The sequence below is a fragment of the Cydia pomonella genome, chromosome 22 (assembly GCF_033807575.1).
Source record: "Cydia pomonella isolate Wapato2018A chromosome 22, ilCydPomo1, whole genome shotgun sequence".
NCBI classification, from domain to species: domain Eukaryota; kingdom Metazoa; phylum Arthropoda; class Insecta; order Lepidoptera; family Tortricidae; genus Cydia; species Cydia pomonella.
The window spans coordinates 12980393-13007821 of record NC_084724.1 but is presented as its reverse complement, the minus strand read 5'-3'; the positions used below and the strand labels follow the sequence as shown (position 1 = coordinate 13007821).

The following is a 27429-nucleotide window of genomic DNA, read 5'->3' as shown; positions in this document are numbered from 1 at the left end:
GTAAATAATGTCAAACGATCTTGATTTTCCTGAGGATCAAATGTCTATATAGGACTCATGGCATTTAAGCAACACAAAGGTCAGAAATGAGAGTTAAAGTCTGACGCTCGCACTCGATGATTGAAATGAAACGCCTCTAACTAAATGATAATGTGATGTGACGTCACATCACATAAGTCTGTCCTAAATGTATGAAAGATTAAGGAAATTGTCAATTTGACCCTGAAATATTGCTTTTATGTGTATAGTTGTCATACAATTTATTTTTCAATAAAATATAAAGAATCGAATGGTACCATTTTCTTTAATTTATTTCGACCAACTTAGGATCATATCACATTACATTAGTACATAACACTATTTTTTTATATTATAGTTCTATTTTTATTAATAGACTAATTATTATTTTATCTGGGAATAACAACATAATACATATAAAACTTAAAATCTAAATCTAAAAATAAATAAAACTAATCTTAAAATAAACAATTAAAAACTATCCCCCTGCGGCATGGTACCGTAGATGCTGGCAGCATTTCCTCGTTGTATCGCAATACTTATTCTCTGTGCGAGGAAGCTGCCAGCTCTACGATCACCGGTAGCGTCTTCTATTTTTTTGGCTAATTCCTTAAATAGTGTAGATGCATTCGGACCCCACGGGCCAAGGGGCCATTTTCTTTTCTATTTTTGAAAGACAAAAAATTTTTTTTTTGAGATTTTGGAGCCTTGTAATTTTTTATAATCTCAATATATATTTTGAAATTCCACTTTTTTATAATGGATGGCTTATTTTCTATCCATTAAACTAAATTTTGTTATAACATTCAACATATGTCAAGTACCCAATTCTAACGGCAACTATCTACTCGGTTGGGTATGGAGATGAAAGCGCGATTGTTTTGTGCGATAATCGCAGCGTTGAACGCATGCGTTTACGGAATGTATGAAAAATTACAATGCGCTTACCGCTGCGTTTACCGCGTAAAACAAGACAGTATAATTAGATTATCTAATGTAAAATGTATTTTTTTAGGGTTCCGTAGTCAACTATTAACCTTTATCGTTTCGCCATGTCCATTTGTCCGTCCGTCCGTGGCTTTGCTCCTTGAGCGTTAGTACTAGAAAGCTGCAATTTTGCATGGAGACATAAATCAGACATGGCAACAGAACGGTTCAATAAAAACTACATAAAAATTTAGGGTACTTTCCATACAAAATATTTTTATTTGCTGTCTTCAAAGCCCATTTTTTGATAAAGGGAATAATTCCGGAAATAATCGCCCCGTAAGAAAAAAACAATTGTGTAAACAAGAGGGGGCACCTCTAACTTTTGAACCACGGGTCCAACAAAAATGAATAATTCGTAAAACAAAAACTTATAAATAGCAATGAAAATTATAGCGAACATGATCCATCCAGCCCTTTTTGAGTTATTGCAAAAAGTCTTCTCTTCTTAGTAAAAAGACGTAAAAAGCGCTGCGAAGATACTTACAGAAGATACTGCAGAAGATATTACAAGCATAAGCTTGTAATGTACATGATACTTTCTAACTATTTTGACAAATAACTACGCAACTCTCCACTGAGAATGGCCCGACATACTTTTGCCCGATTTTTATCCTACATTCTGTTGATCGCATGCGTTGAACGCTGCGTTTATCGCATCAAACAACCGTGCGATTAACAGTAACTATTATTGCTTGTCTCCGGTTCGTCTAATGTAACGCAAGAGACTCTTCGTGCTGTGATTATCGCTAATGTGTTTACTGTCGGCTCGCGTTACCTCTCCGTTGGTTCTACTCTCCGTATAATAGTGGAAGTAAATAGCTTTTTACTTTCCATATTCAAGGTATACACATAGCTTTTTTTTGGAAAAGAAGTTCTTGACGAAGCTTTTGTGTATTGTATTCCTAAAGTATATAATTAATTATCAGGAAGCATCTTCATATCAGCCATTTATCGCCCACTGCTGAGCATAAGCTTCTCTTCCAGTACGCAACTTGTCCCGGTTCTGGGCTAATCTCATCCAGAAGTGACCCGCAATCCTCCGAATGTCGTCCACCCAACGAGCCAACGGACGCCTGGGGCTTCTTGTTTAGACATAACTACAGTATATTATACTAGTTCATTATTTAATAACAATTTTAATTAATTTATTTATTTGTGACTGTGATTATATATTTAAAATTAATGTAATAATTATACTGTGGATACTAAGTTACTAACAAAGAAAATTTGTAACTAATCTTACATATATGGGTATAATACCTGAAATAAATAGTTAAATTTCAATCCAATTGTTTATCACCCGAAATACGTGAATATAAGTGTCATAAAAGATAAAATATTTCGTATTTAATAATTGTCTTAAATATATTTCCATTATTGCAATGAAATGATTAGTAGCAAACTAACATTAAGCTATTTTAAGGTAAATAAAGATGTCTCAAAAGCTTAGTCCTACCTAATGGTAGGACTAATAATATAGGTGTTAAGGACTAATCATTTCATTCCTATTCTCAAACTTATTGTCTACTTGACAGTGATTTAAATCGCCGGCCAATCGTAATAATTCACGACGTTGTATATTGCCTTCAATATCTTTACAGAAATACAACGAAAACACATCTGAATGGATCGAAAATCGTGCTTTCTGAAGTTTACTCATGATGACTACAATCCCGTGAAGACAATAACTTTTTATACAAAGCTATACTGAAGAATTTGTTGGAATGGATATGAATATCGAACAATGGATATTCTGAAAATTGAAGTGTAATATCTTTCGGATAAAACCCAGCGTCTAACAGATCGTGTCGGGACAATGGTTTATTAACTTCGCAAAAAGTCTAAGTGATGAAAAATTATCATTTAAATGGGCCTCCGTTATAAATGGCGGGCGGTGCGGGGCTGAGGTACTTATACGTATCTTTCGGTTACACACGGTTTTTGTTGTTTACGAGTAGGTGCACGATGAAATATTTAGGTATTTAATTCACAAGCGGAGGTGGCCGAGTGGATATGGCGTCCGACTTTCAATCCGGAGGTCGCGGGTTCAAATCCTGGCTCGTACATCTGCGAAGAAATTCAAAGGTGTATGTGAAGTCCCCAATCCGCATTGGGCTAGCGTGGGGACTATAGCCCGAGCCCTCTCGCACATGAGAGGAGGCCTGTGCCCAGCAGTGGGACGTATATAGGATGAATTATTATTATTATTATATATTATAATTCACCTACAGAGTTTTATGACATAGGTTAATATAAAAGGAGTACCCCTTTATTTGGATTTAATTTGAGAAGGGAGCTTTATTTAACTTAACATTGGTATTTCTACAGGAAAGAGGTAGATTTTAGATACAAATAATACAAGGAAATATTCTTACAAGCATTTATTTGACTAGTGTGTTATTATGAAATTCAAAATTTGCAAACCACTTCTTGGCTAAGGCGCCGAAACACTTTTAGTGGTACATTGTGATATGCACAAGCATAATAATTCGAAGAGATATTAAGTCCGACAACGGTGACAAGAAAGTTGCCAGACTTTAGAGGCATTACATAAATAAATAACCGGCCAAGAGCATGTCGGGCCACGCTCAGTGTAGGGTTCCGTAGTAACTCTTCCGTCACAATAAGCTAAACTGGAGCTTAAAGTATAGTAAATTGTTAACCAAGGGATGAAACGGTACCTTTCACCTGAGTTAAACAAATTGGCAAATTTGCATAATCAGTACCTAATTAAAATAAGTCTTTTTACTATGAAGGGAAAACTTTTTGCGATAACTCAAAAACAGCTTAACTGATCATGTCCGCTATAGTTTTCATTTAATGTCTTTTTTAAGCTCTACTTCCACGATTTTTTTCATATTTTTTGGACCTATGGTTCAAAAGTTAGAGGGGGGGGACACATTTTTTTTTTCATTCGGAGCGATTATCTCCGAATATATTCACTCTATCAAAAAATGTTTCTTGAAAACCCCTATTCGTTTTGAAAGACCTTTCCAACGATACCCCACACTCTAGGGTTGAAGCGAAAAAAAAATTTCACCCCCACTTTACGTGTAGGGGAGGTACCCTAAAAAAAATTATTTTTTTAGATTTTATTTTACGACTTTGTCGGCTTTATTGATTTATATATCCATGCCAAATTTCAGCTTTCTAGCACTAACGACCACGGAGCAAAGCCTCGGACAGACAGACAGACAGACAGACAGACAGACAGACAGACAGACAGACAGACAGACAGACAGACAGACAGACGGACATGGCGAAACTATAAGGGTTCCGTTTTATGCCATTTGGCTACGGAACCCTAAAAAGTAAATTAGAACAATACAAGCACCAACAACCTTGACTGAAATCATTTCAATCAAGTACCCTACCAAATTCAATTTCAAATAACAACAGAAACTTTGAGAAAAGCTACGTTTTGAGATAGATGCAATTTTCTAGAGAAATCACCAAGATTACTGGGAGTGCAGCAGTGACAAAGAGCATTAGGCACCTAACTCGGCAGGCCGTGTGTCACGCGGGAAGCGAGTCGACTCGCGACATCCAGCAGAGATTATCGAACGTGAGGAGTGATAAATAACCTCAGCTTATGGAATAGTTAATCTTGTTACCCGACAGATGAAGCAGAAAGGGTCATGTTTTTGGAATGTATTCGTAAATGTTTTTATTTATTTGCCATTGCATTCAGTCTTCTTTGTTAAAATACTTAAGTTAATGTTTCCATTGAATTACATTAGGACTAAGATAAAATAAATGTTGACTAATGGACACTACAGCAAACCAGTCAATCAAGTTGAGTGTATTCGTAAATCTTTCAGTTTCTTTCAGATTTATTTCACATAAACTCATTCAGGCTGTAATGCTCCGAAAGAACAAGTTTAATGCACATGCTACGGATGCCTTCATATGTTACAAGCTCTGCCGGCTCATTAGTTTCCATAGAAAAACGTATAAAAGCTGGCGCACAAAAAGCTTTGCGCCTGAGTGAGTTTGCGCCGAGACTGCGGCGGTGGCAGGAAAGTCGTTAGATTTTATAAAGGTTTTTCTGCTATCGGTGCACTGAGGTCGTCCGGTGCAAGTGCATCTGAGCGAAGAAAATATGTTGGTGCACGTAGCCTAATCTCATTTTCACTGAAGCGCATCTACCTATTTTCTTAATACTAACTAGTTCATACTATTGCTAAAAGTACCTATCTTTGAATAATTAATACACACTTTCAATCGATAGAGACTCTTCCTGTCCACACTGTGGTAAGGAGAAGACTAGCTTACACTTAATAGAAGATTGTATTATGCATACGGCACCGCGATATAATAAATTCGGTAGAAACACACTGAAAGAACTCGAACTCAAAGATGTCCTTCTGTTCTGCAGGAAAACGAGAAGATTTGATGAGAATTTTAGTGTGGAAATGCCGCCGGGACAGTAACCTGTAGCTCCAACTTCAGGGAATTGGGCTGAATGAACCGGCCTGCTTCCGGCCGGTCATACCTACACTACATCTGAATTCAATATTTTGTGTGAAATAAAGAATGAGATGAGTATAAATAACGCGAACCTACTTTCCTTGTTTACGTCGTAAAGACAAGTATGAAACTACATTTTTAAACGATTTTCTAGTAAAAGGAGGAGGGTTTCTACGAATTAAATTAACCAAACCATTGTTTCATATAGGTACGTTTATATATCTTAAAGCCAGCGAGAATACAAATAATGTATAATACGACCACAATACCATTAGTAAAATGGCCGTATGAAAGCAGATGTGATTTAATGAAATAAGTGAACATTAATTTTCTGCTTTCAGGTTATGTTATTAAATCTCGTGCTTCAACTTTGTGCCGTAAAAATTTTACGTCACGGTTTATTAAGCGGCAACAACTTGCACGGCTTTAAAACTGTGTTTGCTGCACTTTGCTAAATTATTTCATTCTCTACTGGTTTGGAAAATTAAATAACTATTCATTGAGGTTAGATTTTTGTAGTGCCCAAAATATTTCAACAACGTCATACATATGAAATTAAATTTAAACCTGACAATAACGTCCCGATTCGAAGAATGAGATACGATAACGATAAGTTCTGGTTTAGATAAGTTCTCATTTAGATATCGTTCGTATGTCGTATAATTGACAGAAGCCGCTCGATTCGGGCAACCAGTGTCACTTTAACGTTATTAGAAATTTCGTAGGTAGATCTTATTGGGTTAGTTATCGATCTTTTAAAGATCTTTCCAAGATCTTAAACGTCTCTTAATCATTCTTAGAATCGGGCTGTAAGTCCAAATCATTCCTAGTAACTGCCTGAAATACGAGTGTGGTACACCGCAGGCGTGGATGTAGAGTAGCATCTGTTTCCGCACTCAAAAAGATAAAAGTTCAAATTCGAATTGTTGGAAGTCATAAAGCTACACAAACTATTTACAAAGTACTCGATATTGCCAAAGAGATGGTATGAAAAAGCCACTGAAACGAAAGAAGTATATTCCAAGTTTCATCCACAGCAGTTTGAAATACAATATTATCAATTCCGCAATCTTTTTCAATATAGCGGCAGTGAAGATGCGAATTGGATGGTAGAAAATCGACACAAGATCGAGTCTGGCAGCGCAACCAGTGTTCTGTAGGTTATTGCTCAACGAAATGTGTTTTTTGGGAAAATGGATTTCGATCATATTAACAGACCTATTCGAACGTGTACTGACATGAAAATAATATCCAAATTATGTCATTTACTCATTTAGTTAACGTGCATTTCGCTCATAATTGTGCGAGCGAAACGCACGATAAATAAATGGCAGCAGCATTAAGATATCATTTTGATATCAGTATACGTTCGAATGGGCCTGTAAATCGCATGTACTCAACCCGGACAATGGTTGACTTTGATTTGAATATACTTAATTTGAAAATACAATGATTAAACCTCAGTGTTATTTAAGAGGTTTCTCACGAAAAGATCTAAAGCTCCATCCAGAGGGCCATCTTGGCTAGATGACACTCGTTAGAAAACGCTATGTTGACAAACATACATGATGACAGATAATTTTTTACTGTTTGTTTGGCGTTCGTAGATTTTAGGGTAAATTAGTTTTTTTTTTTTTTTTTTTCATAATGTGGAAATTGGCATAAAGAACTTCAGCGACAATTGCGTCTATGGCGCTTAAGATCATTGTGAATTCACTGTGATAACTACTGAACGAACTAAGTATTTTTCACTTTAACATTTTCTAAGCTTAACGGGAGGTACAGCTCGCAGGACCACTAGTTATTCAGGTAGATAGATAAACCATTTATTCGCTTGCCACAATACACACAACTAACCAAAAAAATAATACAAAATAAAATTAAATAAAGAACAAAAAGCATCAATAAAAGGTAATGTGTGCTGTGTGTGTTGCAGCAAAACAAAAGGGTTCTGGCTCAGTAATACGCTCCACTCTTTCGGGTGAAGCACTGATAATTCTGCTAGAACCCAGATCACGAACAGATTAACGATGTAACAAAAAAAAAACATATATATACATAAATAGTTAGTAGCTTGCCTATAAAATAATAATAAGTGTCGTAGTATGGATTATATAAAAGTGTGGTGCGTGTTGGTGTATAGTACCTTCTTATATCAGATGTCGAGTATAAAGCGGCCTACAATAATATAAAGAGTTTGTACACATACAGACTAGATTCAGTAATCTGCAACGAAGTACCCGTGCGAAATTCCTGCAATTTGTTTATTTAAAAGGTACATTTTAAAATGAGACTTAAAGGTACTTGATTCGTTTGATGCTTAAAATGTTGTATGTATTAAAAATACTTTTTTGCCTCGTAGACTTTAACATACTTACAGACTAAACCTTTTAGCGCACTGAAACCCAAAAATAAAAGAAGTTCCGGAAAGAACTGACTCCAAAGTAAGTAAAGTATTCGTATTACAATAGTCCTTAAAAATAAGAACCGTTAAAGGAAATATTGCGGTGACCTTTCATTTAATTATTTTTCACAATTTTATTATATTCGTTTTAGGAATATCCTCCTGTATTAATTATACTTTGAGATTGTTAAGTTTTGTTTATCGAAGTAGAAATGCTGAAAGTTGACAATAAAGAACATAATACATTAATACACACATACTTATAATTATACTGACTGAACGAAGATGTAGTGACAAAAATTGAGAAAGGTATGTTGAGATGGTTTGGACACGTGGAAAGAATGAGTGAAAGAAGGTTAACAAAGAGAGTGTATAAGGGAGAAGTAGAAGAGGGAGCTGGGAGGGGTAGACCTCGGTGGACTTTCTCTGAACAAATCGGGGAAATCCTGAAGAAAGGCCAGGTCAAGCACCCTAAACCGACGAGCGTGTATGAGGAATGTCATGAAAGTGAAGGAAGCGAAAGAGGTATGTCAGGATCGTAGCAAGTGGATATCCGTGGGCTCTGCCTACCCCTTCGGGAAATAGGTATATTTTAGTTGATCACACGATAAGAACAACATTCGCATTCTACAACTTGTTTTACAACATGTGTTACATACCGTAAAAACATTCTCCTTTAATAAACAAAAAAATCTACATAAACAAGGTTTTTCAATCGTTTCAAAAATGAAGATTAGTTTGTTAGATTACTATAATTAATTTATTTATAGACACGAAATGTTGTTGAAAATACGTACCGTGTACCTATTTAGGGTACTCGTGGAGTCTGCAGGAAAATTCCAGCAGTTGGCAACAAAAAGGATTCGTATCGTTACAAGACAGCCTTCAAACTGCCAGCACCAGTTTCCCGGCATTTTTATTCACTAAAAAGCCTATATACTTACAAATTCAAGGCATTTAAGCCCTTTTAAAGACAAACAGAGTTGTATAAATGAAACGCATCGTCATGCCGCTACAACGAAACGAACCTGTACATTAGCACAGGCTATTGAAACTTATTTAATCTGTAGGAATATCTGACAGGTTATCTTACAATCTATTCCGCCCGAGATTAAGTAGGTATAGCTTTGAAAGAAAATATTCAAAATAGGCCAATCAAATTAGATTTTTTCGAAGAACTAATTCCCAGCAAGCTGGAATTCGTTTTAATATTTATTAGGTCCTAAATGCGTGTAATTCGAGTTTGCGCAACCCCACGAGTTGTACATACATTTTTGTTTTTTTTTTTTCAGTTTTTTGCTTGTAAGTTTGTAACTCAAAAACGGTACATCCGACGGAAAATTTGTTCTAATCCTGATAAAAATTGATATCTGAAGATCCTAAAGGTATGTGTAATGTACCTTAATATGAATTTGTAGTCAAATTTTGTTAATCATGTTTAAATCCGAAAACTCCTTATCCCCAGTATCTGATCCACAAAACCTTGCTGGTAGTGCCATTGTAATTGATGATAGGTTCCTTCTACATGGAACGGTTTAGCAATCCAAGGAAAAATATAATCTCCCAAGGCTCCCAAAGTTATGCACACCTCCTGGATTTGCGCAAACTCCGATTTCACGCTTTTAGGACCAAATGAAGGTATTAAAACGATTTCCAGCTTGCTGGGAATTAATTTCTCAAAAGCTTTTTTGGGTCTAGTTTTATCGGAGTACAAAGCAGTTTACGTAATGTCGTTTTTTATGGTATGTTGAATCCCGCCTTTATATATTTATCATGCTGAAAAAATGTTTTAGTATCTACCTGGGGAGCAGTATATGACTATAAATTACAAGAAATAATGTAGGAACGCTCTACTGCCAGCAAGGTCGAGCACTCGTATAACTCTGAGGGAACATTTTATTACGGCATTATAAGTTATCATTGGAAATCCATACATACTATGTTAAATTTACTAGGCATGACGTGACAAATCACAAAATAATGTCGTAAACATCACTTATTCTATCATTCGTGAACACAATCTCAACGTGTATTTTTGATACAACCACATAATCACAACCCCTCTGGTGTTGCAGGTGTCCATGGGCGGCGGTGATCGCTTACCATCAGGCGATTCGTCTACTCATTTGCCTCCTTTACCATAAAAAAAAAATCAAAGGGTAGTTAGTTAAGGCCTCAATGAACATACTTTCATACATTTTATAAAAAAATTAACGACTTTTATTTTTCTATGTAAAATAATTCATAACGGCTGGTTGACGTTACAGGGGACAAAAGAGCTGGCAGCTTCCTCGCTCAACGAATAAGCGTTGCGATTCAGCGAGGAAATGCTGCCAGTATCTTTGGCACTATGCCCCAGGGGCCCTCTTTAGATATAGATTTTTAGTTTTTAATTAGTTTAAGTTTCTATTGTACTTTTATTCACATTTTATTATCGTTATTGCTAAATTGTGTTATTTAAATAAATTAATCTTAATGTCAGATCATCTGTAACACCATTGCTTCAACAAATAATTCATGAATCAATGCATCACTAGTTTGTTTTAACTCAAAACGTTGTACTTTATGACGCGACGTCGTCACACCCGTCACAAGTGACCGGTGCGACGTCGTCACACCCGTCACAAGTGACCATGAGTACGAAATACATTGCCGCCCTAATATTAAAAAAAAAATGCTTTGGTAGTTAAAACTAATTTTCATAGCACGAAAACCTTCGTCTAAGTTTGCAATATTATCAAAATACGCACTGTATAGCTAAATTGTGTGGAAATAAATATGAATGCTACGGAAACTAACTACTATCATTTTACTAATGTGAAGTCTGGATTCAGCGTCTAAATGTTCTTTAAAATTCGGTATGATGATTAGTGCGAATACTTAGTACGTCCCAACATTTCGTTTCACATCGAACAAATGTGCGTCAACGAACCAGCATGGCGAAAATGGAGTAATTTTCACAAGAAAACCTTTTATAGACAATCTGCTGAAAGATGAAGTTACCAGGCGCACAGAATCCGGCGAAGGTAGACGAGTCATTAGGCAGGTAGCGCTCATTTACAACCGGCGGCACGGAACGATCTCGCGCCCCCGGCCAAATTAAAACGCAACACCTCGCAAGGGGCCGATGAAATATTCTAAATAACGTTCTTTATGAATATTGTTTCTTATTTTTATGAAGACGGGAAATTGAATTTCATTGAAGAAATAGTTTTTCACCACACCAGCTGGTGTATAATCTATTTATTCTTCAAAAACTGACAAGAAAGTTACAATTTATCCACGTACTGTTTTTAAGTTGCTTCCTCATGTTGGCTGGTGCAACTGACTCTGAACTGATGATTTTTAATTAAAAATATTTAACAGCGTTTATGTGGATTTGATTGGTAACGCTTTACTTACCACACTATATTTACCACATCAACGCGTGGTAAATGCTAACTATTTACCACACGTTGATGTAGTAAATAGTATTTTATACAAACGTGATAATTATAATAGCAAGCTTTTCAATCGAGTGCCGTGTCTAGGCCACAAAGCTTGCCGAGTGAACTTAGTAATATATAATACAATTTCTACTATAAAATCTAAATGATTTATTAAAAATATTAAAATAAGTACATAAATAAATTAATTTTATAAAATTTAAATGATTAGGTAAGTATCTCAGTTGATAAAAAGATAGTAGAACAGACATCAACGCACTTCTTATTCATTAATTAGTAGCGCGTTAATAGTTATTTATTTGTTTTACAAGGGGGCAAAGTTGTTGTTTAACCGCTCGTGCTAATATTAATAATATTGATACGTGGTTTCAAGGCACGAGGGTTAAACAAACTTTGCTTCCGAGTGAAACACAAAAATTTTCACCCCACCAACGCCAGAAAACTATTAACTATAAAATACCAAAATATTCAAATTAAATTAAAACCAAATGAATGTAATAAAAAAAATATCATTCAAAATCATCATTTAAAAGTCAATTCTACTAGCTAACATAAGGAAACAACTCAAAATTTGTATATGATTATTTGCCTACATGTGGATAAAATGCAACTTTCTCATTAGTTTTTGACCAATCAAGATGGCCTTTACGAGTTGGTGTGGTGAAGTCTTTTGTTCTATCCTTTGGCGACACGTGGTTGGTCTAATTCATTACAGTTGAGTCGGAAACCCAAATCGAAAAATATGCCATATATATATATTTATATATTTATGTAATGTATGTATGTGTCTTTATGTATTTAAGTAGATTATAATTAATTTATGTGTATTAGGACTCTATTTCTTTCAATAACAATTTATTTTAGTTTTAAACGCACCGCTTATTTACAATCTTTTCTGCTTTGCCCTAAGGTTGACTGGTAGTGAATGCCTCATGGCATTAAGTTCGCCTTTTGTACATTAAGTTTTTCTTTTGTGCAATAAAGTTTTAAATAAATAAATAAAAACATCGCTAGTTAAACTTTCTGTTCCCAAACTTTAATATTTTGTTACCAACCTAAGTCACACACGAAGTTCAAAAGTTTGTTGAAATCGAACATTGGCAGTAGAAAACTTGCTGGCTGATAATTAACTTGCAAAAGTTAGCCAGACTTGGCGAAGATAGTGCTTTTAGAATTATGAACTAACACTAATCGACAAAACCTTGCAAGTTAATTAACTACGAGTACAGATCCTCAAACGTTGTAATTAAGAATTTAGAAAGGCATTTAGTTTGTATTTTAATAAGCGAAAAAATTGACCTAATATGTATTGCCATAGACTGAGACGCGTAGAAGGAAGATAGTCTTTGCCCAGTAGAGGCACTCAATAGGCTAATAAATATAAATATATTTAACAAAGTTCTTGGAGGTATTTGTCGGGGCGGCTTAACGTTGTAGCTTAGGGGATTATTATAATAGAATGCAATATTGTAAGGTGGTTTTAGTTCATATTTTAACTGAATATATAGGCAAATAAGAGGCATATTTACATTTAGAAGCATTGCCGTGCTTCTAATAAATGCTTCTCCCCTGTGAGTTTCGAACTGATACTGACATCAAACTGCCATTAGAATTAATTTTCTATCTCATTTACCCACATAATGCCGCCGAAGTGAAACGATCAACAGATAATTACTGAAGATAATGTAGCGTAACTTAATATTCTAAGCTTGTGTTAGTAAATGGAAACGCAATATTATTTGAGCTAGTTTAATGAACGGAAATGAAATATGGCTACTAGTTCAGTAATAATACAACTGAACCATATCCAGTTTGAGATGATATAACCGTGTAGATATAAGTTATTGTCGACTGTGGACAAATAAGTACAGCTGCCGATAATAATTAATATTTTTTTCTTTATTTGGACCAACAAGGATAATAGACACAAAGAGTACACAATACACAATTACAATTAAAATACATCTATAACATTAAATTAAATGATGAACATGTAATAAAATAAAATTACATAATTTAAATAATACTTAGCAATTGATAAATAAAAATTGAAATTTAATTATTATAGTACATTGACAAGTTAGAAGAAAACAAACAAAATTTACAACAAAATATTTACAGATCAAATCGTGCCACACCTTTAATTTAATAGATCTAATTTAATTAAATAATTATTATATAAATATAGGGCAGTTAAATTGCTCCGCGAAAGCATTTAGGATGCTGTGGGAGCTTTTCCTCACGCGACCCAACAAAGACGCAATTTTTAACACGCTTTTATTAGGTCGACCTGTATGTAACTATGTAATGGAATCTAAGGTAACTAATTTAACCATCTTCCAAGAATCGTAGCGTCATGAAAATTGGCAGCTGTATGTAGTTCTGATGACAATACAATAATATGGTACTGTCGAGCTGATCCGATGATGGAGCCGGAAGATATGAACTGGAATTTCATGATGGAACATCGTATCATAGCCGTGTTTGGATTTGTTAGAAAAGTCTTGTAATGAACTTTGACCACGATTAGGGTTCAAGGTCTGATGATGAATCCGGAAGATAGGCACTGGTATGCCATGATGGAATATCGTATCATAATCGTGTTTGCACTTATGAGAAAGACCTCGTAATGGACTTTGAACACGATCAGGTTTCAAGGTTATAAAGCGTGTTTTTGTAGTGTTTTTTAAACTATTAATTTATTTTCCTAATGATTGCTTGGAAACTGTCAGTGCGGGCTTCGGCAAACATACCAGACGCGCTACACCATTTCGGCAGTCCCATTAGCATCCGATATGCGTTATTGCCGTAGGGCGTTATAGGCCCTTTTCGTATACTTCACCCACAGGCTGCTAGAGTAGAAAGATTGACAAAACGCTTTAAAAAGCGTTATCTTTACATACTCGTAATTGTATACTCGTCGATAAATATTCGTAAGAAAAATGAACATTTTGATATAAACTTATTGAAATTACGGGCATCCAAGGCAGTGGAGCCAAGCGTGCTCGTTATACTGTTCCGATCCAAATCGAACTTAAAATTGGTGCAATTTATTTAACCCTGGTATCTCGGCTGGCCTCTTGGAGAAGTGCCATACGCGGGAGTTAGTTATCGCAGAATGTGGAGCCAAGTTTTCTGTTATACGGATAAGTTTTATGATAAGTAGTTTAGTGGGGCGAGTTTAAGGAGATTTATTTTAAGAATGGTTAGCAGATAAACTCTGGGAGCAAAATTATCGAACTACTTTCAGTGTTGAGCCAATTTAAAGATTAGGGTATGTATATTATTTATACCCAGTAAGAGATTTTATCTTTTTTATAGCTTTGATATACACAATATCATCCACCAATTAAAACTTAAATAAATATTAAATTAAACATCTAACGCATAATGCCAAAAAAAATCCATTTTATGCCGAAAATGTCTTACATAATTTTGGAAAGGAGCTGATAATCTTCAAACTGCTGGATCGATTTTTATCAAATATAGCTAAGAACCACCGCAAGGAATCTCGCTTTCACTTACAAAACCGCATCAAAATCGGTCTATCCGTTTGAGAGCTACGATGCCACAGAGATGACAGACACAAATATATTAGATTGGCATGAAACATAAACCACCCATCTTTTTGAGTCAGGGATTAAAAAGTAAACGGTTATGAGAATTTCGGGCCATGTTAAGGGTTTCGTAGCCGCTACAATAAACTAAACTTCTACGACGCTTACGAAATTGCAGGTAGCAGACTAGCAAAATATACAAATATTATAATCTACACTCACCTTCATACAACCAATCCGGCACGCCATTATAAATGGTCCCAGGCTTGCCGGTGTCGGTGACGCGGTAGCCAGTGGAGGAGCGCGGCGCGGGCCGGTAGTAGATATCACAGTCCTTCACCGTGATGAGCCCGTGGCCCTTGGGGGTCCACGTGGCCAGCAGCAGCGCCGGGCCCTCGGTCACCACGCCGCCGCCCACCTCGTCCGGTAGCGGCGTCAGCGGATACGACTCGCTGGAATAAAAGGTTGTGGTTAATATTGGAATATTTGGCTTTGTGAGCGTAGACCCCGATAGCCCCCATGGCTAATTTTGGAAATGATATGAAAAAATGTTGCCAAAGGCGAAATGGAGGCCTTCGCTTGTGAAGCAAAATTCAGCCAAAAAGGACGTATTGTGTGATTTTACTAGAAGAGGACGTAAATGGGCTAGATTATCAGTCTGCCTGTCAGTAAATCGCAGAAGGCCACACATTAACAGTTCCCGTTCAGCTTACGGCCTGACAGCGAACACGCACTGATAGTGTGTGCTGCTTGACTATTCCAGTCAACGCCGGCAGATCGGACAGTCCGTGGTCTGAAATAGAACTGTTAATGTGTCTGTCAATTTATAGGGCCCTGTCAAACTTTTATCAGATCGTTGCCGGCGGGCAGCCGTACGGGGGAAAGTCGCACGCTCTCACAGCTAGGCCACCAGCACTTTAATGATAAAGTCATTATCGTAAAATAATAATTTGCAATTTTGGTTTTCCACAGTAAGCCATTTACTTTTTACAAATGAATTTCGTCAGTTCATTCGTCGTCGGAAAACAAGCATACCGGCCCGCCTGATGGTGAGCAGTTACCGTAGGCTATGAATGCCTGCAACTATTGTCTGGACTGTATTTATTTAAAATCGCAATTAGCATAAGTCACTTCAGGCTTAGGGACTAAATATTTCACGTTTTAAGGATGAAGGTCTGCTACCCGAGCTAGTCGTGGGAATTTACACATTCCTTTCTTATTGTGGCCTTCCCTTAGAATTTGTAAAATACTGTTTCGCATTCCGCCCACAGAGGGCATGTTCATTTAAAATTCCTAGACTCATCTTTTTATTTATTCATGGAAATATAAGTAGAAAAGGCGCCGCATACGTGTTATGCTAAATGGATTCACTTAGCCATTGCATTCCCGGCCACCAGAACCAGGAGATAAGAAAAACAAAACGGAAGGCGAAGTAATCTCTAGAAGGTTTTACTCGTGACTTCGTAACTCCGTATGAGGTTTGCTATTTTCTTTGTGAACATGCGTGCTCATATTAGATGACATCTTCATTGCTAACCAACTTTATGCCCTCAGTCAAATGGAAAAATAAAATGTTCATATTTCTTTTATACTTGTATAACTTACTTCGTAGTTCCAAAGTTACTTAGTTTACCTTTTAATCGCTTTAGATCATAAACAAAAACGTCACTGATAGACCAAGGTCCCGGGCGCAAACGAGCTAATGTAAACCTTACTTGAAAGTGTATAGGTTACTTTAACAGCGTCCGCCATAACCCCTATAGTTGTCCCTGGCGCTGTGGGCACGACGCACTAGTTACGACGCCTTTAGGTGTTCTTGGCGTCCAAATGGTCAAACAGCCATCTAGTCTAATCGGTAGTGACCTAAAGAAACAGGAAGTCCCAGGTTCAAATTCTGATTACAACTCTAAGATCTCTTCTTGATTATATCTAAATACGCGCTGTAAAATGATCTGCAAGATTATTTTTAAATTTTCGCTGTAAGTTAATTACGTAACCCTTTTGCGTTTTATTGTGAGCGGAACAGACTTTTTAGGTTTCCGTGCATCTCCCTTGTCACAACATGTCACCTTTTCTTGACCCCCTTTTGAATTAATGGATGACCCATAAGAGAGGTGATAGGCAAATAATAAATGAAAAAGGTTTGAATTCCACCTATTATTAACAATGCGTCAAAAATAAGATATAGCTTATAAACTTAACTATTAATTTGATGACTTTTTTTGTAGGATAGGCAGGATGGTAAGTGATGATGTGGTCTACGGTGGAGCATGCTTACCTATGAGATACCTATTTACTCTAGCCTTGAAGAGATCCAGATTGTACTCATGCGGAAACACAGACTCGGGCAGGGCATTCCAATCCAACTTAACAACAACCTAATTGCTATTACGATGATTGGTGGACCTCTTCGCGAGTAAAGGCCTCCTCCAGACTACGCCATTCTGAGCGATCCTGCTCGGTATGGTATTGGTGACGTCATCCACCCATCTTTCCAAAGTGTCCCACATTTGGTTCATTTTGGTCACTCATCCTCGTTATATGGCCTGCCCATTGCCATTTCATTTTCAGACAGTGTTCTAATGCATGGATGACTCTCGTTCCCTCTCTTATTTCAGTGTTTCTCACTCTGTCTAGTCTTTTTAAATACTTGCCTAAAATAGGTAGGTAACATACAATACCATTCACCCTACTTCCTTCTTTATAATATCATACTTAAACCTTCGAAATTAAAAGCGCAATTCAAAAAATATCTGGAACGAAAAATAACTAAGAGGAATTGACACTTTTATTTAAAAAGAACGTTATTATGCTTTCGCGAATAAATTGACTCCGGGAACTTAAAACGGAAGAAAAGTAAACACTTCCATTTTCTGTTGCAAAAACACCAATATCCTTTCTTCCCGAATTCGTAGCACGTTTCATTAAGGCAGGTACAAACTACAGGCTAAGGCCATGAATTCACGAAGCAGTCGAGTTGCTACCATCGTCAAACCGTTTCATAATCAATCTTAACATAACACATTAAAGTTGATTTTCGCATGCCCCTTTTCGGCTCAGCGGTCTTATTTTGTTCTTACAATGGAGTGAATGAAAAGTGGCAGCGGCGCGGAACACTGCTTTGTTCAGTTGCTCGGACTTTTTACTTCTTTCGCCATTCTTTTTAGATCGTACACGGAAAACAGAAATAATTCGTGTAGAAATTTAGGAAGGGAAATGTTATACAGTGTTCTGAATTTTAACTAGTTTCGAAAACAAAGCATCGTGCTATAAACATATGTTACAATATTACACAGCACATTATCAAGCGCAAATGTTAATTATGAAACCATTTTTTTTAAAGAAACCTTTGCAGATAAAACTGTTCTCATAGTTAGAAATGCATTATAGATTTGCATGCTGTTTCGGCTGAATACTGTGACAATATTTGTACCTACGTATTCTTGCAAATAAACGTTTCTATTATATTCTATTCTAATGGCATTAAAATTATATACGACCATAGTACCTAAAGCTTACAATAATTAAGGCTAACTCACGCTAGAACGGCCCGAACCGGAAAAAAAAAATTAGAAAAATGAAGTGTCGGACGCCTGCAGACGTAAAATAAGTATTGTTAAATAGTTCCATCTGGTTTTCATCAGCAGTTCCATTTCACCAAATAGCACTTTTTAAATGCAAATACTAGAATCTGTAGACAAAAATCACTATATGTATCCTTATAAGATTTGAAGAATTCCTACAATTCCTAATGGAACTAACCATTGGAAGTGGAACACCAAAAATGTTCTCTAAAATTGCCAAACATGAAATACGCGTTCAGGTCATCAACAGTTTCACTACATCAAATGGCACTTTTTCCAATGAATATGCTTAATTTGTTGATGAAAATACAAAATCGCTATATGTATACTTGAGGAGTTCTCTCAATGGGTACATCATTGATCCCACCATCAGAATTGGATTTTAAAAAAAGGAACCGACCTGTAAGTGTTGTTCCACTTTTGATTTTGAAGTAGGTTAAAAGTGATGTGTTACGTGCAGGGTGTGAACCCATATCCAACCGTAACCTTGTCTTTGCTAGAGCCAATAGGCTCTTCACCGATAGAGCCAAAAAGCACCAAGCCATAGCCAACTGATGTTTCAACTGTCTAAGTAACAATTGCTTACACAAACAGCGATTATTAGTTCTATTGTGAACGGGTCTTTATTGCCTATCATAATATAAAACATAATTTAATAACCTATCGCATTCAATAATCATATTAACCGTAAGTACCTATAAAAACATTAAGGCTTGTTCTGTCTACTCCAGTTAACCAGTTTAGGGACTCCGCATTTATTGCCGCAGCTCCGCAACACGATACTTAGGCTCAATATATAGGCTATTACTTTTTATGCGGCCCTAGGACTCGGTATCGGGTTGCGCTGTATTACAGAGCCGATGCCAGATCGTCAATGATGTCACACAAATTGAGGCGTGATTTTTTTCCAAATCTTTTGCTTTTAGACACACGTTTTATTTACGAGTTATAAACTTATTTTATTTCTGCTTGTACGCGATTATAAGCTCCTATTTGCGGGATTTACGCCTGTCATGGCTTTAAAAGAACACGCTAGAATAAGCAAGTATACGCAGAGTGAACGTGTCAGCACGTGAACTTAGGCAAAAAAGGCTCTTTCTTCTCCTGCGGCAATCAATCATAACTTTCTTTTCGGGTTTTATACCTTAAGTATTTTATGTTAAGCAGACATGTTAGTTGCCACTACTAAATTCTGAAGTATGTTGTTGTTATACAATGCAAAAATAATAAACTTTAAATTGCGATAGTACAATCGTCTAACTGTTCTCAATTGGTTCGACATCATAATATTAGAGTCAGGCCAAGTAAACTTCGCAGCGATTTTGATAGCACAGACTGTCAATTTCATAGAAGTTTGACGTTTAAAATAACACTTGCAGACTCTGTGCTATCATAATCACTGTCGAGTTAGCTTGGTCTGACTCTAGTAATATTTATATAAATATTTTTCTATCATATCCAGACACTTAAGTTCTCAATAAAACACAGCGTTATTTTCAAAAGATTCAACACCACAAATTAAATAACTTAATGGAGTCAATCAGAATTCCAGACGCCGCAGTCAAAACCCTAAAAAAGGCGTAAAACTTCCTTAAAAATAAATTACTCGGTCGTTTTACTCCTTCTGGCGCTCGGTGTCGAAAGTGCCGGTACCCGTTAAAAGTTCCAGCCCCGGACCTCAGAGGACTCGTTATGTAAAGGGCATTCCTTAAAACCAGATGGCTTTATTCAAGGTGAGCTAATGTTCGGGTTTGAGGCGTTAATTATAGGCAAGTAAGTAAAGTTAAAAGAAAGATATAAACTTAAAAAGTAAAGTTAAAAAAACCGGCCAAGAGCATGTCGGGCCACGCTCAGTGTAGGGTTCCGTAGTTACTCTTCCGTCACAATAAGCTAAACTGGAGCTTAAAGTATAGTAAATTGTTAACCAAGGGATGAAACGGTACCTTTCACCCGAGTTAAACAAATAGGCAAATTTGCATAATCAGTACCTAATTAAAGTCTTTTTACTATGAAGGGAAAACTTTTTGCGATAACTCAAAAACAGCTAAACTGATCATGTCTGCTATAGTTTTCATTTAATGTCTTTCTTTAGCTCTACTTTCACGATTTTTTTCATATTTTTTGGTCCTATGGTTCAAAAGATAGAGGGGGGGGGGACACAATTTTTTTTTCTTTCGGAGCGATTATCTCCGAATATATTCACTTTATCAAAAAATGTTTCTTAAAAACCCCCCTATTAGTTTTGAAAGACCTTTCCAACGATACCCCACACTCTAGGGTTGAAGCGAAAAAAAAATTTCACCCCCACTTTACGTGTAGGGGAGGTACCCTAAAATAAATTATTTTTTTAGATTTTATTGTACGACTTTGTCGGTTTTATTGATTTATATATCCATGCCAAATTTCAGCTTTCTAGCACTAACGACCACAGAGCAAAGCCTCGGGCAGACAGACAGACAGACAGACAGACAGACAGACAGACAGACAGACAGACGGACATGGCGAAACTATAAGGGTTCCTAGTTGACTACGGAACCCTAAAAAAGAAGTACACACCACGGAACGGTATTTTTGGGAGTTGATTAATAATGTGACTTATCATTCGGGCCACAAAAATAATCTTCGATTGTTTTAATATTCATTAAAGCCTCGATAATACGAAGAGTAAAACTGCTAAAATCACAACGCTACGACTTGGGTTTGCAGTAGTTAGGTCTAAAAGTAAGACATGAATCGAGTATGCTATTCCTACAAAAGACGGTTCTAGTGATTTTTTCTATCTTAAAATGAAGCTGTTAACTATGTATGGCTTGTCATACATAAATATATACGAACATACAACATACTCGCACGTACACTCGAAAAAGTGTTTCCTTTAACACCCCATATTCGCAAAAAGATTCTAAAATTGAAGTCTATTTTTTCAAAAATATTTGCGAGTATTGAACGTCAAAAGAATTAGTTGTTCACTAAGTTCGTACAAGCGTTGATTGAAATATCAGACGTTTAGAAGGAAATTAAAACGTTTATAAAGAAAGCGCGTAGGGAAGGCAACTTATAAACAAAAATACATATGCCGTTGTTTGAATTGTTTGGCAAACTGTGTGGTGAATTTTTAATAGAATACTTGAGTGAGAATTTAAAACCAAAATATCACTGTCATTAATTGGCACATACCTATGTAGACCTGTTACAAGCTAATTTGAATATTCAACAGTTTTATAAATATTTATTATTATATTTTCACTTCTAAAGCTCGTTTTTATTAGGGTTCCGTAGCCAAATGGCAAAAAACGGAACCCTTATAGATTCGTCATGTCCGTCTGTCTGTCCGTTTATGTCACAGCCACTTTTTTCCGAAACTACGAGTATAAGAACTATACTGTTCAAACTTGGTAAGTAGATGTATGCTATGAACCGCATTAAGATTTTCACACAAAAATAGAAAAAAAACAAAAAATTTTGGGGGTTCCCCATACTTAGAACTGAAACTCAAATTTTTTTTTTCATCAAACCTATACGTGTGGGGTATCTTTAAAGGATAGGTCTTCAAAAATGATATTGAGGTTTCTAATATCATTTTTTTCTAAACTTAATAGTTTGCGCGAGAGACACTTCCAAAATGGTAAAATGTGTCCCCCCCCCCCTGTAACTTTCAAAAAAAGAGGATGATAAAACTAAAAAAAAAAAATGTTCATTACCATGCAAACTTCCACCGAAAATTGGTTTGAACGAGATCTAGTAAGTAGTTTTTTTTTTAATACTTCATGAAGGGTTTCATGGGCGAGTCCGACTCGCACTTGGCCGTTTTTTGATAAGAGCGTCCGCAAGCTGACGCGGTTGCACGGAGCGGGTGAGCGGGTTACGAAAAATAGTATGAGCAACGCAAACTGGAGCGGACGCGTGCGACGTATTTTGCCTACAATAGCACCCGCGTGCGTGTGCCCGCTCCGTGCACCCGCGCCAATTAGCGGACGCCCTGTGTGGCTACCGGATAGCGTATAATATACTATCGAGAACGTACAGGTAAAAAACTTAGTGAGTCACCTGTTGTATGTAGTTGTGACGTGTTCGAATAGACATTTGTTTTGTTTGTGTGCGTCTTTTAAACATGTATTGTCTATTCGAACACGTCACAACTACATACGACAGGTGACTTACTTAAGTTTTTTACCTATAATTTAGTTTCTCAGTTTTGACACTGTCAGTGACTCATGGTACGGATACTTAGTGTGAAACAGACTAGTCAGGATCGAATTTTCTGTTAATTTCATATAAGAGCCAACTCAAAAAATAAACAATTGAAATTAAAACGCGCCTATCAACACCTATCTCGCAAAAAAAACAGTTGTTTTATTCACTGATTGTACAATATAAATATATACGTACATTTTAAGATTGCTTTTTTCAGTTAATCCCAATAGACTCTCCACTAACCTTATCGTTTCAGTAACTAACTAGGATTTCAAAATGAGTTTTACATTTCTAGTTAGTCATTTAATTTAAAACTCTAATATTAAACTTCCCTGCAACATTTATTAAAGCCATTTCATTATATGTCTGCACAAGCAGCTTAAAATTACATTACCAACAAACTATATTCCCATTGCAGTGAAAAATATAGTACATTATATGTACAGTCAACCAATTTGAATCCTAGGCCACTATAGAACCTTGTCGCTTTAACTAGTCTATACATGACATGCATCACTCAATAAGCACTGTCGTAGAAGTCATTATGACATGGTTCTATAGTGGCATAGGAATCAAATTGGTTGACCGTACCCGGGGCCGCTACTGAGGTCACAAGAAGTTTAATAGTTAATTACACGTACAATACGATGGTCTCATAGATTACATATTTTACAGTACATATGGGGCTACTTTATAGCACTAGTGCGAGAAGTAGCATATTACGTTACTGTGTCGAACATTTAAAGGGCCATATGTACTGTAAAACGTTGTACGATACATGTGCGAATAGGCAATTCGCAACTCGTGTCGATTTAAAACACTCCCTTCGGTCGTGTTTTAATTTATCGCCACTCATTTCGAATTTCCTATTTTTCGCACTTGTATCGTAATGTACTATACTAGATACATCATATATTTAAGGGACATTCCTTGAGAGCTTACGAAATGTTATTCCTTTGTATGATAACTGTAGGTACCTCAAAAAAATGCGCAAGAAAACTGGAGAATGTGATGAATGTGTGTAAATCTGCCAAAAATATAAATATTAAGAAACCAAATATCACTTCATAAGCATTTTCAAAAGTATGAAAACGGGCATTTCGTAAGCGACATTCTCGTGTATTGGCCCATAAGACTATTCGCGCCCACCACTCATACAAACATAAGTATTCTCATACTACAAGCTCAGTATTTGCAGTATTATTTTAGTAAGTATTTGCTGTGTTGTGGGACAACTAATGCTTGACACACGCCAAATAACTATTTCCTCACACTTGCTTGAAAAATATCTTATTTCATGCAGGTGTATTGAAGGACAAAAGCCTAATTGTTCCCGCGGGAGTTATGGATTGTCACTTATTCATACAGACCAAGTAGCAAAGACGAGTTACTTTTAAAATACTGACGTTTATAATTAAATATTTTGATTATTTTTAAAATTATTTAATTTTATTGATTTACCAGCCGTTTAAAATATTTTACTTAATTTTCAATCGTGGCTGAATGCCGAATAGGTGTGCGCCTTTGAAGCCTAACATGTCAAGAAATTACAAAATGGCGGACGAATGTTAGATATGTCACCCTATTTAAGAATTATTTCGCTTAAAATTTAGTTATTTCTTCGCAAGTGTGATGAAAAACATTGTGTGTAACTCCGGGAGTAAGTATATTTCAAACTCGGATCTTTAACTACCTCCCTCGTGTCCAAAATTTCACTTACCCCCTTGCACGATGAAATATTTTATTGTGTGCTTAAAATTAAGCTATAGGCATGACAAAGAGTTAATATTAAACTTAATAGATTTTTGTTGACAGTATCTATTAAAAGTAATCTGTGCCTGGTCCCCATTATATACTTACCTATAAAGTACAAGCTTATAATGTTAACGTTACAAATGGGAAAACTTATTTCATTAAGGTGAGAGATTTAGATTGAAATAGGTTTGACTTCGCTTAGGGTGTTTAAATGCCAACGCTTAAAGTTTGCTTTTAATGGTGTTTCATTATAATTAATTAAAAGAAAGGACAAGTAAAGAAGTTTTCCAAAGCCGATTGCTGACATAAATTATTATCCCATTATTACTTTCGAGTGACATAGAATGTAGATACTAGACGGAGCGTGCCGGACCACCTTAGAAACCTTTCAGTTAGATGAACCGATTTTTATAAGCTTTTATTTAACTTGTTGTTTAACTTTTGTTAGGGGCACTTACACTTTCAACTAACCTGGAATTAAAACGGCCGGTAACGTTCCTTCTCGCATAAATATAACATAATCTAAAGTTTAATAATACAAACTTAGATAAAGAATTTTTCCTTAAATAATATTTTAAGAATGAAAATGTAAAAATTGCAATTTAATCCTTTCTTTTAAAAAAAAATACGATTTTTCTTGGAAATTCTAATTGAAAATTGCCCGAAATAATTCTTCTTCGAACTTGCCTGATAAATTATATAAGTTATCATTTAGTTATTGCGGATCTAATAGCCAAGCTTATGCTGTCTCTGATGCAGTATACTTGGTAACGTTGGTTGGTAACAGACGGCAATAACATCCCTGGGATAGAGCAGGTGGCCTGTGTTGTACAATGAGACAGGTTGTAGACGAGGCTAATGGAAAATAGCGCCTCGAGATTAATTTTGACGAAGCCCGTATTGATTTGAAGTTTTGGAACTGTTTCGTATCAACGGGTACATAAACCTGTTAATCTACTCTTACTGTTTGAAGATAGAAATGTGTGTAGGTATATATATACAAACGTTTTCTCACATTAATGACATTAAAGAGCATAGACAACATGAAAGCATCCGGCCTTCGATATATGCTGCGTGTGAGGCCCTAGGCCGAGCCGTAGGAGATCTGGGGTCGGAAAATGATTCTATTGAGCATAAGACATTTAGCATACTTACTCTACTGTGGCTGTTACAGCTTACCCACGTTTTTAAATTCAATCGCAAACTACAATATAGGTACTTTAGATACTTTTGTATCGTTTAGTAAGCACTGCTTAATTCTCCAATTAAAATTCTTTGTTCTCATAATGCAGCCAAAGATACGAATCTGGGATCACTTTCAACTGAGTGTCTTTCTACTTGAGAACGCCGATCCGATTATGCCTCAGCTGGGGCCAACGACTTCGGGCATATGGACAAGTTTCTGTGTTATTGGCCAGTGTCCAACGGACACACTTGTAAGTTTTGCAAAGTTACAGGTTGCGATATTGCTACTGGTAATTCCTGATAACCATTTATAAAGTAGGTGGAAAAAATAACTTGTACACGTAGACACAAGTGATATTGCCATTAATTCACAACTGTTGCTGACAGTAAGACGGAAAGCAGCAAGCTTATCAGGATTTCCAATAGTCCTTCGGGTATGGAAACTTGGCAACGCGTGTCCATCCATTTTGTTCGTCTACGTGTGAAGCGCATTGGAGTGCTCTTCAGTTCAAGCTGTGTTGCTAAGAATTAACGAAGACTTGAAGAATTTAAGTGGCTCTAGAAAAGGCATGTTGTAGCAGTTAACTTTACTGTGTTCATTATTAAAATTGGCAAGTCATTTTCACTGTTTGTACTGTTTTTGTATGTATATTTGTTTGGCTCAGTTTAAGGCTCAAAAGCTAATGGATCTTAACATATGCTACGTGTGAGGAGTCGTTAGATTAGTTTCAGCTAGCATAAGACTTAAATCCTTATAACAATTCAACCAAAATTGGATTTAACATTTTATACTGATTTTGTTTAAGAGCTGTATATTTTTAGCATAAAGTATAATTCTAAGGAAATTCTTCAATAATAAATCATGGCAAGATACCAATTATAACTCTTCAGTTATTCGTAGATTCCTCTCAGATTTATTTTCCAAATTGTCCAAAACTCCTTTAGCGCCAGCTCTTCTTAATTAAGAGATAATTAGTTCTTATTTCAAGGCCTGAAGGGCGTCGTCAAACCGACGATATTTTCGAAACGGCAAACGTTATCTGGGAAAATTAAAGGGCGAGGGATAATCCTTTAATTTCGTTATTACTTTTGGGCTCAAAATCTGATTTAATCCTAAATTGGCATTTGACATTTCGATATTTACAGAATTTATGAATAGTGTAAACAGCATACAGCTAAAGGCAATTGTGATGCACTTTGTAGACAAGACCCACAGATGATCAGTGTTGCTGTAAGCACCCTGAGAAGCGTGGAGGTATATATGGATGGATCTGGCACGTCCAGTAAGGGTCTAACGGCCCAATTTGTACAATGATTATAAGATGTCACAGCGATACGATACCGATCTGGCAGTGTCAAAAATGACGGATCTGATAGAAGAAAAGTCACTTTTGACACTGACAGATCGGTATCGCATCGCTGTGACATCTTATGCTTATAGCATTGCTCGAATTGGGTCGTATGTATGCGCATTAAGAGCGTTGTAAGCGTCGAAAAAGTCGTCGTCGTGTCGTAAGGCGTCGGCCAAACCTTTTTTCGATCAGCTTTTGCCGAGTTCGCGTCATTAGGTGTGGGGAGACCCTAATAAACTAACTTTGTCGTGCAGCCTTCTACAACCCTGAAGTCAGAAAGAACTCACGGTGTAGCGGGCGAGGTATGAGTGCGTGTGCAGCCGCCGCAGGCTTTGCGCCAGCAGCAGGAAGCGCCGGTCCGCGGACACCGAGAACAGGAACTCACGTGGTCAGTATGTCGTTGAAGGTGTAGTGCGCGAGGTACGAGTGCGTATGCAGCTGCTGCTGGCTCTGCGCCAGCAGCAGGAGGCGCCG

At 36.5% G+C, this 27429-nt stretch overlaps 1 protein-coding gene across 2 annotated transcripts in view; it reads right to left on the bottom strand.

Annotated features, from left to right (window-relative positions):
• Positions 1-27429, bottom strand: part of LOC133530242 (dipeptidyl aminopeptidase-like protein 6) — a 238466-nt gene that overhangs the window by 35934 nt on the left and 175103 nt on the right. For both annotated transcript variants that reach the window (XM_061868119.1, XM_061868120.1), the window contains exon 6: positions 15108-15337. In XM_061868119.1, the coding sequence (XP_061724103.1) occupies positions 15108-15337 (230 nt within the window). The remainder of the gene's footprint in view (positions 1-15107; positions 15338-27429) is intronic.